Source organism: Astyanax mexicanus, chromosome 10 (genome assembly GCF_023375975.1).
Source record: "Astyanax mexicanus isolate ESR-SI-001 chromosome 10, AstMex3_surface, whole genome shotgun sequence".
Lineage (NCBI taxonomy): Eukaryota > Metazoa > Chordata > Actinopteri > Characiformes > Acestrorhamphidae > Astyanax > Astyanax mexicanus.
Genome location: NC_064417.1, coordinates 53275575 through 53293788, shown reverse-complemented (window position 1 = coordinate 53293788; position 18214 = coordinate 53275575). Strand labels below are relative to the sequence as shown.

Genomic DNA, 18214 nt, shown 5'->3' with positions numbered 1-18214 from the left:
TTTGAATCTGGAGAGCCGCTCTGCAGCAGAACCACAGCGCTGAGAACCTCTGAGATTTGCAGGGATCGAGATGGAGAACATTTCACTTCACTCTCTGAGCCTCCAGGGCTTTGGAGATACATGTTTGAGGCAATCTGATCCTGAGGGAGTGGCAATAAGATGATACGAGCTGATATGATACCTTTCAACCAATGGGAAGCTAGTGCTGTACAGTATCTCCAAAATATACTGTATATAACTATAACTATACAGCACTTACAAACCAAATAAAAAAAAAAAAATCCTCTGCAATATAATCAAGAGGAAGATCATAACGATGAACAGCTTGATTTTTTGCACCAGGAGTAAAGCAGCATAAAGTTATCCAAAAGCAGTGTGTAAGACTGGTGGAGGAGAACATGATGCCAAGATGCATGAAAAAGAAATAAACTGTGATTAAAAACAAGGGGTTATAAATCCACCAAATATTAATTTCTCTTAAACTCCTAAAACTTTTAAAGAAATATGAATCTTACAAAATGCAATATGAATCGAAACATTTAAAGAACATTTTACAAAATGTGTAAAATACAGATGTTCCAACGCACCAAAACACTTATATTAGAATAAATACAAATAACATTGATTACAAAAAAAACAAAGATGTGTTATGAAGGTCTTACTTGGTGGTTGCTGAGGTGTTGCTAATATGTTGTTTAGCTATTGCTGAGGTGTTGATAAGATCTTATTTCTTGGTTGCTGAAGTGTTGCCAATGTGTTGTTTGGTGGTTGCTGAGGTGCTGCTAAACTGTTTTAGGTGGTTGCAGATGGGATGCTGAAGTGTTTCAGATAGTTGCTAAGATATTGTGTGGTGGTTGCTAAGGTCTTGATTGGTGGTTGCAGAGGTGCTGTTTATTTTTTTAGGTGTTTGCTGATGGGTTGCTAAGGTGTTTCAGGTAGTTGCTGAGGTGTTGAAGATGTGTGGCATTTGCTAAGGTCTTGTTTGGTGGTTGCTGAGTTATAGTAATATATTGTTTGGTGGTTGCTGAGGTGTTGCTAAGATGTTTAGTGGTTTCTGACGGGTGCAAAAATGTTTTTAGGTGATTGGTGAGATGTTGCTAAGGTCTTGTTTCTTGGTTGCTGAGGTGTTGCTAAGTATTATAGTAACAGTTGTGTGTAAATGTTTGAGTCTAAAACATTAGGGGATAGCGTTTTGGACGGTGGTGGAATGTAAATATATTAGTCTAGTAGAGCTCTGTTATCAGACCGAGTGTACACTTGCCAAAACACACACACACACACACACATACACACACACACACACACACAGACATAAAAGCGTGTGTATTTTGGAGTGTAGGCCTGTGTGGTTAGCTCTCCCCTCGGCTGTGTTTTTAAAGAGATGTTTTTTTGTAAAGTTTTGCTGGAAAACTAAAGAACACAGTGTAGATATTTACAGTAATAAAAATAATATATATATATATATATGAGTTTTTGATAGAAAACTAGCTCAGGCTGTATTATGGGAACCCTTGGTGGCAGAAAGAACATTAATTTACCCTTTAAATAATTTATTTATTAATCTAAAACAGTATAAAACACTTATAATTACATTTGCACACAAATTATCTGACACATGTTGCATGGTGTACCTTTAATAAGGCTTTACTGCAGGTACCTTATTAAGGAAATACAAATCTGTGACTATTTCCACCTGCAAAATTATGAGTGTTATTGTGATATTGGCCTTATTTTCAGAGTATTTAGTAAATAGCCAATAAGTGTTGGTAATGGTGATAATTGTTTTTTTTGTATTTATAAAATTGATATTTTACGTAATTCTGACTGACCTGCCTGTTCCTGAGAACAGTTGAAGCATTTAAGCACATTGTTTTGTTCTCAGATTTTATATTAGTATGTCTTGTGTGTGTGTGTAGAGTGTGTGTGTTTGTGTGTGGTGTGTGTGTAGAGTGTGTAGTGTCTTGTGAGCTGCAGTAACTCCTGAGCATATGCAGATAGTGAGCTCCTTGGGAGAAAATTGTTTGTTCAGGATTTCCTCGGAGACGCCCACCCAGGGCTTAAATAAATATCAGAGTTGTGATGATAAGCACCACGGTACACTCTCACTCCCACAGGTATTACCCAGAATACACTGTGTGTTTTCACCTGGACTACCTCTCTTTCTCTCTTTCTCTCTCTCTTGCCTTCTAAAGATTAAAAATAGCTTTTTAAGAATGCGTTATGAAGTAGTGAGTATATATAACTTACAGTTTTTATTTTATTTTAGTTTATTTTTTTCCATGGGAAAAGTATCTTCAGTTAGAGTGTCTTTTCAGCTACTTAGCAAACTTATACACTGTGTTATATCTGTTTTATTGCTCTTTTATATTTGCATTGTTCATTGTAATCTTCATGTTTTGTTTTTTTTTAGGTTTTAAGATCAATTTCAAGATCCGTGCAGGCACAACGAATAAAAAATATAGTCTTTAGGCTAATTCTGGTGCACTTACAGTAATGTTAATTTATGTTGATGTACACTTTCCCTGTTAAATAAACTATTCAAATAAAAATCACATTTAATAAAATCAGCACTAACTATAGTGTTATATCCTCCTGAGACCCTGCGTCCTCATATGGGGACATTACTGCTTCTCTGCATCATGATACTCAGTTAAAATGTTGACACTTCCAGTACTATCTAGTAGTTTAACGACAACATTACACTCAATTAAAATATTAAAATAAACTAACTGTCCCAATTTAAGGGCATATTGAGGACGTTTTTGCAGAAACGACCTCCTGTACAAAATTTGATTAAATAAAAACACTCTTACAGTGAGGAACAGCAGCAGGAGCTCCTCAGATAAAGTGCTGTTCCTGTACCCTTCATTTCCCTTAACTAATCGCAAGCTAAACCTGGGTCTCAGAAGAATATTAGTGTATATCAGTACCAGTCAAAACTAAGGACACTTATTCTCATTCAGTGTTTTTATTCATTTATTTAATTATTTTTTACTACATTAAAGAAACACATAAGGAAGCATGTAGTGACTAATACATATATACATCTAAAACATAGGTCCTGAATTCCACTAAAATAATATCACTATATTTCACTGTACATTACGATAACAAATATTGTTGGTGATTTGACAGAACACTGCCATTTAATTATTATTATTTTTTTTTTTACAACATATTAAACAAGGGGTCAGGCTTAAAAGAATAGTCAGGGACAGGCAGGGTCAATTACAAAATGGCAGCATAAATAAACAACATACCTAAGTGAGCAGGCAATGAGTTCATACACTCGATATACACAACAGGGCAAAAGGGCAAGCCAAGAAATTGTTAAAAAATACAAAAATAGGTTGATATCAAAACCGCTAATAATAATAATAATAATAATAATAATAATAATAATAACAAAGAGCAAGGTAAAAGAGTAGTCGAGGCAGCAAAACAAAAGGTCAAAACGAGTTAGTAAAAAATAGGGGCTATTTATGCTAATGAGTCCAGGTGTGAGCAATCTTAGTACCACGGCGAGCCAGAACGGCAGTGCGTCATGTGATCCGGCATGGATCAGAGGGTTGAGCACAGGTGCATACTGGGAAATTGAGTATTTTTCGAGAGAGACTGTAACATGTGCATCTGCTGTATCTCCTGATTATTAAAAAAATCTGTGGGATGCCATTGGACGCTCAATCGACACTCCTATACCCCTACCACACAATCTGCAGCTACTGTGTATAGAGAATATTGGAGATATTATGGGATGGATTATCATAGAAGGAACATTAGGAACGTCTACAACTCTCTACTCATACATTACACACTACTTCTGTACGTGTAGCTCAATTAATATGAAATATTGTAAATGTTCAAAGCCTTCAATCAAATTGTTCCTTATGTGGGCAGCTTGATTTAGGGCGTCAGTGTGTCTTTGCTATCGTAACGACAGGAAAAGTACACTTCCGCATGACACTAAACATGCAAAAGGCATGTTGTAATTCTCTTAATTAATCATGGGTGGTTAATTCATTTTGGGCGTTACGTGAAATAATAAACCAATCAGAGTGTCACTTAAGCTCATCTTTCCCTTTAAGAGTAGAGTCAGGTGAGCTCTGACTTTGGCGGATTGCTATTTTAACGGTGCAGCTACCTGGACGTGTCCAACAAACGCTTCTCAGCAGAGGAAAAATAACCTGCTCGTTTACGCAGCTCGTTTACGGGAACAGCAATGTTATTTTATTTAATATTCTGTTTATTGTTGATGTAAAAGTTTTGTTTTTTGGTTTTGTGCTGCTGTGTTGCTAAGATAGCAATGAATGTTGACGTCTGGCAATGTATGGAATGGGATTGGATGCTCTATGAACACTGCTGTGTGAGATGTTTTGGACTTTTTAATGGGATGGATTATTACAGGAGAAACATTAGGAACCTCAACAGCTCTTTACCTATTCATTACACACTATGTATGTACATTTAGCTCAATAAATAAGACCTTAATTTCCTATAATACAGTATAATTCAGTTTTTTATCTCTCCAGTCTTTAAGCAGTGTCTGTGGGCAGAGGCGCGGCGCCGGCGCTGGTGGTGCTCTAATTCGGTTTATTGCCGGTTGACCGATGGCGAGATTTGGGTTCAGTGCCCGGGCCGAGGTTCTCACCCAGTCAGATGAATGTAAATGGACTCTCTCTCTGGAGTGCGAGTGGCGTGCCTGGCGTTAATACTGCCGCGGGGCTGTGCCAGGCAGCCGTGCCCGCCACTCCTCCGGATTACTGCGCTAACGCAATTATCTCCATGGCTTTGAGCTGCTGACAGACCGAGCTGGTGTTTGTCAACAGCAGACTCTTCTCCCTGATCTACTGAGCCGAGCCTCAGTCACGCCCCGCCGGCCCACACTCAACTTCTGCTCTCCGTCATCCCTTCTTCCCTTCCTTCATTTAGTTCACTGTTTATTATGTTGCTTCTTTCTGTGTTTTTGTCTCCTCTCGTCTCCTTTATTACGTCTTTCCTTCTTATCCTTCTTATTTTGTAATCTGTTGTACCCGTACTGCTCTGTAATTAATCTACAGTTACAGTAGATACAGAATCACCAGCACTGTAATCTGTTGTACCTATACTGCTCTGTAATTAATCTACAGTTACAGTAGATACAGAATCACCAGCACTGTAATCTGTTGTACCCATACTGCTCTGTAATTAATCTACAGTTACAGTAGATACAGAATCACCAGCACCGTAATCTGTTGTACCCGTACTGCTCTGTAATTAATCTACAGTTACAGTAGATACAGAATCACCAGCAACGTAATCTGTTGTACTCGTACTGCTCTGTAATTAATCTACAGTTACAGTAGATACAGAATCACCAGCACTGTAATCTGTTGTACCCGTACTGCTCTGTAATTAATCTACAGTTACAGTAGATACAGAATCACCAGCACCGTAATCTGTTGTACCCGTACTGCTCTGTAATTAATCTACAGTTACAGTAGATACAGAATCACCAGCACCGTAATCTGTTGTACCCGTACTGCTCTGTAATTAATCTACAGTTACAGTAGATACAGAATCACCAGCACCGTAATCTGTTGTACCCGTACTGCTCTGTAATTAATCTACAGTTACAGTAGATACAGAATCACCAGCACCGTAATCTGTTGTACCCGTACTGCTCTGTAATTAATCTACAGTTACAGTAGATACAGAATCACCAGCACTGTAATCTGTTGTACCCGTACTGCTCTGTAATTCATCTACAGTTACAGTAGATACAGTAGAATCACCAGCACTGTAATCTGTTGTACCCGTACTGCTCTGTAATTAATCTACAGTTACAGTAGATACAGAATCACCAGCACTGTAATCTGTTGTACCCGTACTGCTCTGTAATTAATCTACAGTTACAGTAGATACAGAATCACCAGCACTGTAATCTGTTGAACCCATACTGCTCTGTAATTAATCTACAGTTACAGTAGATACAGAATCACCAGCACTGTAATCTGTTGTACCCGTACTGCTCTGTAATTACTCTACAGTTACAGTAGATACAGAATCATCAGTATTGTAATCTGTTGTAACAGTCACTATAACGCTGCTCTTTTTGTTTGTTTGTTTGTTGCAGTGAAAAAAGACGTGGAGCAAACGGATGAAAAAGTTGCACAATTTAAGAAGAAGGCAAAGGAGCTGCGAATCCTGGATGCAAAGACGGCCCAGAATCTCTGTAAGTGTATTTTTGTTTAATTAAATATGATGTTTCTGCTATAATAACAAGTGCCCACTCTATAAGTCCCATTGAAGATGAAATCCGGTGTTAAATGGATGTGAGTTGTAGTGAAACATGATGACTAGTATGGATTTCCGTTCACTAGTATGAATAACAAATCTCCATTCTCCCCTTATGCCTCAGGCAGCATTTACTAGCACTGATTGTGGCTAGCATTAGCGGTTATCCGCTAATGCTAATGCTAATACTGCTGCACCCAGTCTTAGTTGAAATCTGGAAATCTAAGCTTACTCACCCAAATAAACAGGAGAGTTTTCACGAGAGAAATCTGTGTAGATTAACATCCAGCACTCGTTTCACTTTAAAAGTAAATGGAAATACTTTTTTATTAGTTTTCTTAGCTTTACTTAACTACAGCTTTGGAAAAAAATGAGAGAGCACTTAAAAATGACGAGTTTCTTTGATTTTACCAAATTAAAAACCTCTGGAATATAATCAAGAGGAAGATGGACGATCACAAACCATCGAACCACCAAACTGAACTGCTTGAGTTTTTACACCAGGAGTAAAGCAGCATAAAGTTATCCAAAAGCAGTGTGTAAGACTGGTGGAGGAGAACAACATGATGCCGAGATGCATGAAAAAACTGTGATTAAAATCCACCAGGGTTATTCCACCAAATATTTTCTGAACTTTATGAATATGAACGTTTTGTTTTCTTTGCATTATTTGAGGTCTGAAAGCTCTGCGCCTTTTTTTGTTATTTCAGCCTTTTTTCAAATGTTATCATTTCTCTGTAAATAAATGCTCTAAATGAGAATATTTTTATTTGTAATTTGGGAGAAATGTTGTCTGTAGTTTATAGAATAAAACAACAATGTTCATTTTACTCAAACATAAACCTATAAATAGCAAAATCAGCTGTATATATATATACACTGTATATCTTTATTTTTTGCTGTAATATTGTTAAATCGCTGCCTCTCTCTTTACCCAGGTTGCTGTAATTATGTATTTAGTAGTGTAGCATCAGTGTTGTGTTGTGTAGTGCAGTCAGCTGGTGCGTGGTTGGTCGTGTTTCCGTTAATGTGTCCGTAAAGTGAGATCTTGAGCGTTTGCGTGGTCTGAGAAGTGATTTACGCTGTAAAAGGCTGTGTTTTGGAGCTGGGGGGGGGATAAGTGCTTTCTTGGCAGAAGATAGAGGTCATTGTTGTTACAAATGGATTCCTCCCAAACCGTCTGATATCATTTGTAAAATAAACACATAACAGGATAAAAGGACGCGGCAGGCGGCGCGTGTTCCGCGTGTTCCGCGTGTCCTGACAGCAGGTGTTGGCCATATGGTGCTCCACCACCGGCACGGCACCAGCCTCTACCTCTGACCTGCAGAGCCTATAGAGCTTCATCAACCTGCTCCTCCTGTTTTACACCACATTTACCTGATACTTCATTACCTTTACCTATTTAAATACACAGTTAATAACTGAGTAAACATACGTTTTCTTATTATACAATATAATGCATTTATTATGCTTTAAATATAAAATAAAATGTGTATAATGCATTATAGCCGTGTTTATTATGCATCCTGTATTGTGATCATAATACATAATAATTAGCTGTGTGGTAACACTTTCTATGAATGTGATCTCTATAAGACTCTATAAACATGGTCATAACACATTATAATGCATTCATAAGGCATTATAAACATGGCTATACATATTTATAAAACTCTATAATGCATCATAGCCATGTTTATTATGCATCATGAACTGTGATTATAATGCATTAATAGCTGTGTTTATAACATGTTATACATCAATATCAATAAACTCAGTCCCAGCTTACAGACTTGACTAAAGTATCAGGACTAAAAAAGCTTCCAACTTATAAACACACCCTCAATAATCCTATAAATATATTTTAACCACTCATGAATTACACTCGTCTTGAATATAATATTAGTTATAGTAAATTATAATGTATTATAACAGGTCTTTGTGCGCTCTAAGTAAAGTGACAAACTTTTTCATTGCAGGACTGGATTATTAACGATAGATATAAACTATTTTAACATGTATATCATAAGCATAGCTTATAATGTATTATAATCACAAGTCATAATGCTTAATAAACATGGCTATAGTGGGTTATGCATTTTTATAAATATTTATAGCCATGTTTATAATGCCTTATGAATGCATTATAATATATTATGAATGTAGTTATAGAGTCTAATAAAGATGACATTCACAGAAAGGTAACACTTTCTGTGAATGTCATCTCTAGAAGACTCTATATAAACATACTTATGACACGTTATAAAGCATTCATAAGGCATTATATATATATTATCTGGTGTTATACAGAATTATACCCCACACAGTGACACTAGACCTTCTGAGTAAATATAGAAATTAATAGAATTTATAAATTAATTAATACAAACTTAAGAAAATCATGAATTGAATTATTTTAAAAGTGTAATTTCTGTGAGGTTCTGAGAGGTCAGCTCTGAGTTGAGGACAGATATCTGTCTCTCAGTTTCTCAGTTGCATGCTGGGACAGCAGGCCGTGGGGGGGACTGACTGGAAAGCAGCAGTGATATGAGGTTACACTCTGAATGGGCTGGTGCGGTAAATGCTGATCGAATCGTCTTTAAGACTAATGTGTTAAAATATACTTTATTGATTTTTTCACAATTACAATTCATTCAGCCAACCGACCAATAAACAACCAGCTCACTTAAGGAGAACTCACACCATCACATGCATATTTAAAACTCTGAAAAATCTCTGTTAGATATCATCTTAGCACAGAATAATAGCATGTAATAGCAAAAATATTTCATTCTTTTTTTAACATATACAGTAATTAATTGTATACTGCAAGGTTAGCACTGAAATGTGCCAAATGATGGGAATAGACGGTAAAAATATAAATTAAAATAAGTAGGACAAGTATGACGTTCACTGCTAGACATGCCTCTATGATGCATTCGAACACATTGTACCAAAAAGCCCTGGTTGTGTGTTTCGGGTCATTGTCATGCTGGAAGACCCAGCAACAACCCAATTTTAATGCTCTTTCTGAGGACATTTTTGGCTTTGGCCACTTTTTTTCACAATAAATAAAAATGAAATTAAATTGCATTAATGTTTTTTTGTCATGCTTTTAAAAGATAAAGCAATTGCAAACTTTTTATTCATTACTTTTTTATTGAACAATGAACATTTTTAACAATCCATCTGGTTGCAGTTATTTGATTGATAATTGCATCATCAAAAACTACATTGTTTTATAAAAAGCCACCACCAGCACCAAAAAAATAAACTCAAATCAAAAACAAATACATGAATTAAATTGCCTAAATACTTTTATGTTGTGCTTTTTAAAGGTCACCTTCCGTCGTTTTTTCTTTCATTTTAAAATGTCTAGTTGTGGTCTCTAGTATGAATGAATGACATGTGAGCCGTTTTTGTAAAAAAAAAAAGTGCTCAGGTGTCTCTGTATAGCTCTTTTTTAATGGACTGTTTTAGGGGTGTGTCCAAAATGACCGGATTCCAGCTTTGCTCATGAATATTCATACATGCAAACAGCATGCAAATATCTCTCCTCTGATTGGCTAGGAGCACTGCGACGCCCCTCCACCGCTCTGCCGCTCACTGCCTCCCACCTCCTAACTGATGAGCGGTGATGTTGCGTCGCTTCAGCTCCGCCTCTGGGAGTTTCTCGAGCCAAGGTGGGCTGGTCTGTGAGTTTCTGCCTACGTAGGCAGAAAGATAATTCAAAATTCACCCGTTTTTCGGAGGGGGGGAGGGGGGATTTCTTTGCTTAGCTCCTGCAGACAATGGGGGCTGCAAAACAGTTTAATGTGCAGGTGTACACATTCAACTCGGAGAGACCTACTGTATTCCACAAAAAAACAAGAAAAATCGGATTTTCATGGAAGGTGAGCTTTAAAAGATAAAGCAATATCAAAACTACTTATTTATTGAACCATGAATATTTTAGCAATCCATCTGGTTGCAGTTAGTTGATTGATAATTGCATCAACAAAAACAGTTTTGTATAAAACACTATGTCTTTTTTTTACTTATTCGGCCAAACACTAACACGTTTTTCTTGCCTTTAAATGTTTAAAATGTCAAAACAACATATATAAATAATAATAATAATAATAATAATAATAATAATAATAATAATAATAATAATAAAAAAAATCGGTTATATCCATATACTGTATGATACGAATGTAACGTAATTATTATAACAAGCCTAGTTTGGGTGCTATATTGTCGCAGCAGTAATTGTAATAACTATATTGTTATAGTTTAAAGACAATTTGAGCCTTTTTTATAATATAAAACAATATCAAACTAGCGTAATTATCAGCTGTGAGTTACAAATGGGAAACTCGCAGAAATAAACAGGAATGGTTGGCAATACTTCGCAAAGTATCAAGACAAACAATGACACGTGGGAGAAATGCATAAAAAGGCTTAAAGTAGTTTATATGATTAACTCAAACCAAAAACAAATACATGAATTAAATTGCCTAAATACTTTTTTGTCATGCTTTTTAAGCGATAAAGCAATATCAAAACTACTTATTTATTGAACCATTAACATTTTTAACATTCATGCTGGTTGCAGTTTAATTGCAACGTCAAAAACTCCAGAGTTTTATGCATTCTTTATCTGCTTCTTACATAGACTTATCACACATTTAAACTCTCTTTTATTCAATAAAAAATTATAGTAAAATAAAACAAAAGACACATAAAAACTACAAAAAATACAAAAAACTTAGCTTAAATCACCTGATTTTAAAGTTGTAGTAGTGCAGCAGGTGTCGCTTGCCATACAATAAAAACGTCAATATCAGTTTGAAATATCTAAAAATTGACGGATGCTGATGATTAAAAATAAATAAATAAATAAATAAATATTGACTAATGCCAATATAATTCAGATATTATTGCTTATCCCTTTTTAAAACCATTTTGTATTTTTTGTATAAAAATACACATTTTTAAAGAGCTACAATAAAGTTTTAATTATTACAAATATTCAAATTATTACAAATATTTAAGTTGAATTTTTTTTAAAGGTTAAAGTAGCCCATAAAACACAGATTCTTTTATTATCATGCATTTTAAAAGATAAAACAACATTTTTAACATTCCATCTGGTTGCAGTTTAATTGCATCATCAAAAACTACAGAGTTTTATGTATTCTTTAAAAACTCTTTCACTTATTCAGTCGAACACTGAAAAGCTTTTCTTGCCAATTTTGTGTGAATTATTATTATTATTATTATTATTATTATTATTATTATTATTATTATTATTATTATTATTATTGTGTTTATTTATATTTTATATTGAGTAAATCTGAACATGAGTGAGTAGTTTGAGTTGGACATGAATAAAGGGAGCATCTGTCACACTGGAACTTGTTAAAATGAGAAAAAAATCCAGAATCCTGAGATTTCTCCCTCACTGTGTAAATTATGCTAATGAGTCGCCGGCAGCTGAGGTGAAAGTTTTCTTCGTCCAATTAAAATGTTACAGTAAATTTGACGAGTTCTGCGTCTAAAGGTCATTAAACTCCACTTTCTGAAACAAAACGTTTATTTATTTATTGATGTGAAACCCGTCCTGTCATTGGCTGGTTCATTAGAATATCACTGTAACCGTGGCGACGCCGCCGTCGTTTGGTTTCGGTAACGATGGTCCTGCGTTTAATTGCTGCCGCGAGCCTGAGAGAGTCTGAGCTGCCGAAGGGGCTTCACTCCGGCGTCACGACCCGTCAGTGGCCAATGGACCTGCCACAGTCACCGCCATGACCTGCCACAGTCACTGACATGACCTGCCAAAGTCACAGCGCATGACCTGCTGCCACAGTCACTTCCAGGACCTGCTCCAGTCACTGACAGGACCTACCACAGTCACACAGCAGGACTTTCCACAGTCACTGCCATGACCTGCCACAGTCACTGACATGACCTGCTGCCACAGTCACTTCCAGGACCTGCCACAGTCACACAGCAGGACTTACCACAGTCACTGCTAGGACCTGCCACAGTCACTGACATGACCTGCCACAGTCACACAGCAGGACTTACCACAGTCACTGCTAGGACCTGCCACAGTCACTGACATGACCTGCCACAGTCACACAGCAGGACTTACCACAGTCACTGCTAGGACCTGCCACAGTCACACGGCATGACCTGCCACAGTCACTGACATGACCTACCACAGTCACACAGCAGGACTTACCACAGTCACTGCTAGGACCTGCCACAGTCACACGGCATGACCTGCTGCCACAGTCACTGCCAGGACCTAACAAAGTAACTGCTAGGACCTGCCACAGTCACATGGCAGACCTGCTGCCACAGTCACACACCAGGACCTGCCACAGTCACACAGCAGGACTTACCACAGTCACTGCTAGGACCTGCCACAGTCACTGCTAGGACCTGCCACAGTCACATGGCATGACCTGCTGCCACAGTCACTGCCAGGACCTAACAAAGTAACTGCTAGGACCAGTCACTGACATGACCTGCTACAGTCACACGGCATGACGTGCTGCCACAGTCACTGCCAGGACCTGCCACAGTCGCATGGCAGACCTGCTGCCACAGTCACACACCAGGACCTGCTACAGTCACTGACAGGACCAGCAACAGTTGCACGGCAGGACCTGCCGCCACAGTTAAACAGCAGGACTTTGCTGCCAAAGTCACACGGCAGGACCTGCTGCCACAGTTACTGTCAGGATCTGCCCAGTATTATCGGGCATCTCTGTTTGAAAACCATTTTGTATCACTGATATAATATATAATATATAACTGAAATAGTCGAAGTAAACCCATTTTTAAGAGCAGCAAGAAAGTTCATTATTTAATTATTATTACAAATAAAATGTTAAAATAGCCTAAAATAGTAATACACAAAAAAAGAGGACTGAGGTTATATCCATATACTGTACGATACGTAAATTACTGACAACATTTCTCCCAAATTCCAAGGAAATGAATAATAATAATATTTTTTTTCATAGTTTTCATTGTTTGTCTTGATACTTTGCGAAGTATTGCCAACTATTCCTGTTTTTTTCTTTTTCATTTGTCTCATTTATTTGACAGTTACGCTACTTTGCTAGAATGATAATTTTGAATATGTTATATATATAATATATGTTATATAAAATTATATTGATAATTATTTTATGATATAAAATCAAAATTAAGGAAAATTATCGTAGTGTAAGAGAACTCCATCATATCGCCGCTGTCCAATAAAAAATAACAAGTACATCCATTGTTGTTGATTTTTAGTTTACTACACAATTTGAACAGACAAACTGTCCCTTACACTGTGCTAAGATTTCTTGATAGATGGACTCAAATAAATAATTTAAAATGACCTGAAATAAAATAGTTTTACATAGACTTCCATTGAATGTTTAGAAGTGTTTTTTTCTTTTTCCTGTAAAGTTGCTGTTTGGAGATGTTGTTTTTCATTGGACAGCGACGATATGCATTCTAAAATATATAAGTAAAAGCAAAGTTTACCTTATTTTATCCAATCAGAACGTAGAGAATTAAACGACGTAATATAAAAATATAATGGGTGATATTGGGGTCAGCAGAAGCGATTGAGGTCACGCCCGCGTATCATACTACGATAATTATTGTAATAATCATAATTATTGATACAGGCCTGAGCGTCGCAGGTTTTTATCTTGAGATAAACAGAGATTTTAATGTTTTTATAGAATCTCTGGGTTTAGTGTTTGATATTCTGTGGCGATGTTGTGTAATCGTGGCTCAGAGTGAAAGCTGTTTTGGATACTTTCATTGTTAACAGCAAATAGTTTCTTATCCCACTCCAATCAGCCCCGAACGTCTGGAACAGCCCCATCGAGCGGCGCTTTACCTGCGGCTGATGAGTTATAGAGTGTGCTGCTGGTGGTTTTATCTGAAGAGCGCTGGGTGGAGATTGTGTTTTTGAAGATCAGCAGGAGAACGTAGGGAATAAAATGACTCCTCTGTCCTTTTCCATCTCAACAGCAATTTTCCTCGGATCGTTCCGGCTGCGTTATGAAGAGATCCGGGACATTGTGCTGGAGGTGGATGAGGAGAGGCTGAGCGAAGCATTAATCCAGGTATGTGTGTGTAAGAGTGTGTGTGTGTGTGTAAGAGTGTGTGTGTGTGTGTAAGAGTGTGTAAGAGTGTGTGTGTGCACATATTGGCGTATCTACCAAACAGTATTTATTTTTCCCTAAATTATAAATAAATATTAAAGTGATCTATCAGATTATGAAGGAACACATAATGAATCATGTAGTAACTTAAAAACAGTGTTAAACAAACCAAAATACCATATTTTTCGCACTATAAGGAGCATTCAAAATTCTTTAATTTTCCCAAAAAATGTATCTATGAATTCTACCAGTCAGGTATTAAGGAGCAGTAAATTTCAGTTTAGTTCTCCAGCAGTATTAGCATTAGCCATTAGCACTAGCTCTGTCACTGTTCAAAGGTAAATATTCACTGGCCTGTAGCCTGCTCCTCACCCTGGTTAGCACTGTTGGAGCAGCATTAGCATTATCATTAGCTGTTATTCGCTAATGCTAATGCTTGAGCTTTAGTGAAAATATGGAATCTAAATCCAAATCTAAACTTACTTAAAAATAAATGGAAGAGCTTTATACATTTAAATATATTAATCATGTTTATAATGCTTTATGAATGCATTATAAAGTGTAATAAGTTTAACGTCATTTATTTTGAAAGTGCTACCACACTTCTGTAAAGCAGCCTTGCGAAAACAAATTAGTTGCAAAAAGCAATAAACAAATTAATTTGATTTGATAAACAGAACTAAGCCTTGTAATGCTACTGTAATTCTACTGTAATTCTGTAATTTGATTGAAGTGTAAATGGTTTAGTAATGAAATACATTAAATACACTTTTAGTGTTGGGACATTCTGGACCTTTAGGCTGCACTGTAAACTCAATGAACGCAGTCTGAGACACTGAGTTTGGTCTGGGGACCCATAGTATCCATGATTTCTACAGTCTTTGAGACATTTAAGTATTTTCTGTAATGTTAGGGGTGGTAAATAGTTCCGAAGGCGTTTTATGAGTACCGTTATCAGCCGGTAATGCACTGTACCTGAAGCTCTCTGTGTAACCTAGCAACGATGCAGCGCTTACAAACCAAATACAAACCAAATGTGATGTCATCTCGTGTATTATTGCTTAAGCAGCTGTGAGATTTATTAGTATTTAGTGATACCGTAATTTTTATTTGAGTCTGTAATTCTTATTTGCATATAAATACACATTACATTACATGCATTTGATCATTATTAGAGGCTGATACCTTTATAATCCAGACTCTGTCCTTCAGCTCGGCTTCATTCACTCTGATAATAGACGCTCTGGTGGTGGTGCAGGACTTGGCGAAGTCCTAAGGCTCCGCCCACTCCCCCGTCGCCGCCCATTGTTCTGCAGGAAGATTGATGAGTGTGCTGGAAGCTCGTAACTCCGGCTCGCACTGTGTGTGTGTGTGTGTGTGTGTGTTTTGTTGGTTTTCTGGAGCTGAAGATGCCACTTCTGTCTATGAAGGGTTGATCTCATTTGCATGAGACCGCTGGCTCCGCCCCCTCTGGTGGAGTTTTGATGGCTGTGGGTATGAGGGTATTCAGAGAGGTGGGGGGGGTGGGGGGGGTATTTGTCCTCCCGGTACAGACTGTCCTCAGGCTGGTTTGGTGCTGTTGGTCACCTTCAGCCGGTCGTAATGCATCGCTCATACTGTTCAGACGCTTAATCAATACTGAGAGAATTTTCCAGCTGTAATATCAGTTCTGTACAGAGGAGGGAGGGAGTAATCTTCCTGTTTTTTGTTTCCAGTGCAGATAAATAAGTGATGGAAAATGTACAGAGATTAATGTTTAGGTGCAGCATAAAGAATTTTATCATGTAGCACCTTTGCAGTAGATTCAAATAGGTATACATGGGTTGGTCAATAAAACACATTGCACCAGTAAGAGCAGAGTGTGAAGGTTCAATTAGCAGGGTAAGAGCACAGTTCTGCTCTAAATATTGCAATGCACACAACATTATGGGAGACATACCAGAGTTCAAAAGAGGACAAATTGTTGGTGCACGTCTTGCTGGAGCATCTGTGACCAAGACAGCAAGTCTTTGTGATGCATCAAGAGCCACGGTATCCAGGGTAATGTCAGCATACCACCAAGAAGCACCAACCACATCCAACAGGATTAACTGTGGATGCTGTAAGAGGAAGCTGTCTGAAAGGGATGTTCGGGTGCTAACCCGGATTGTATCCAAAAAACATAAAACCACGGCTGATCAAATCACGCAGAATTCAATGTGCACCTCAACTATAAAAACTCAACTCCTAAAACTGAGACTTGGTCCAATAATGTTAAGCTGAGCTAAAGGCTAAAGCTGTTGCCATGTGGGCCAGCCAGACATCTTCCAGTAGCAGTTTTCTCCAGTTTGATTGTGCTGTGTTGCGATGTGTGAATGTTATATATTATATAGATGTATTAAACACAGAGTGATCTATTTTAAGTGTTTATTTATTTTATTGTTGATGATTATGACTTACAGCCAATAAAAAAACGAAAATAAGTGTCTCAGAAAAGTATTAGAATGTTATATAAGACCAGTTATTACTTTTGGTACTCAGTGTGGGCAGTGTGCCAAGTGCTGCTGGAAAATGAAATCTGTATCTCTATAAAAGTTGTTATCAGCAGAGGGAAGCTGTAAGATATGAAGTGCTGTAAGATTTTGTGGGAAAACAAAACTGCACTGACTTTAGACTTGATAATAAAACACAGTGGATCAACACCAGCAGATGACAGACATGACTCTCCAAACCATCACTGATCATCAGTACATTTTACATTTTATTTAAAGTAAATCAAGAGATCAGAGTCTGGAGGAAGAGTGGAGAGACACACAGTCCAAACTGCTCGAGGTCTAGTGTGAAGTTTCCACCAATCAGTGATGGCTTGGAGAGACATGTCTGTCATCTGCTGGTGTTGATCCACTGTGTTTAATCAAGTCGTCTGCTGACAACTTTTATAGAGATGTGGATTTCATTTTTCAGCAGGATTTGGCACACTGCCCACACTGCCCCAAAAGTACCAATTGGTCTTATATAATAATAATATATTTTTTTTCGATGCACCTGTAAGTGCGTGGTCTATGCAGAATCTGGTTGCAGATTTAAAAACATGGTGGACGTGTGGATTTGTTGGGTTTATTTCTGTATGGAACGGGATGTAATGGAGCCGCATTGTCCGTATTTTCTACAGTGGTTGGTTTTCTCTAATAGCAGGGGGTTTAAATGCGCCGTAACAATGCAGGACAAATGTTTATTACCCAGCAGCCGTGAGAAACTGAGAAGCTGCTGTTTCCTCTCCCCTCATTTTATCCGTCTCATTAATCACCATCGCTGACCTGCTTTCGAACTCGTCCAATCACCCCGACGCACCTATGAACAGGTGATGGCTGGTGGAAATGTCCGGGTGATGCTGTTCTCTGATCAGGTGGAGACGTGGGCTGGATGTTTTATAGTGATGTGCAGATGCTGCAGTATGAGCTGGAGAATTCGCAGGACGAGCGTTTCTCCGTTAGCTTCACAGCAGGACTCTGCAGCCGCTCGGATATATTATTATTATTATTATTATTATTCCTCTATTCTGAGAAGAGCAGAGCCGGAGACGAGTGAGAACGACCTCATGAAACCAGACGAGAGAGCGAGAGAGAGAACGCTGGTTCAGTAGGGTATTCTGGAAACTATAAAACTATAATCAGTAATATCATCACGCTGCATCGCTACACTACACAATCTACAACATTTACTACTACCGGTAAACATTGTGTTTATTATTGTAATGATTTTACAGCTTTTTATTTGGTCTAAATAAAAGAGGT

The 18214-nt window shown here is 37.6% G+C and overlaps 1 protein-coding gene across 5 annotated transcripts in view; it reads left to right on the top strand.

The window, feature by feature from the left end:
* diaph2 (diaphanous-related formin 2) overlaps positions 1-18214 on the top strand; it is an 877667-nt gene that overhangs the window by 457323 nt on the left and 402130 nt on the right. For all 5 annotated transcript variants that reach the window (XM_022683643.2, XM_022683642.2, XM_049484129.1 and 2 more), the window contains 2 exons: positions 6113-6211; positions 14308-14402. In XM_022683643.2, the coding sequence (XP_022539364.1) occupies positions 6113-6211; positions 14308-14402 (194 nt within the window). The remainder of the gene's footprint in view (positions 1-6112; positions 6212-14307; positions 14403-18214) is intronic.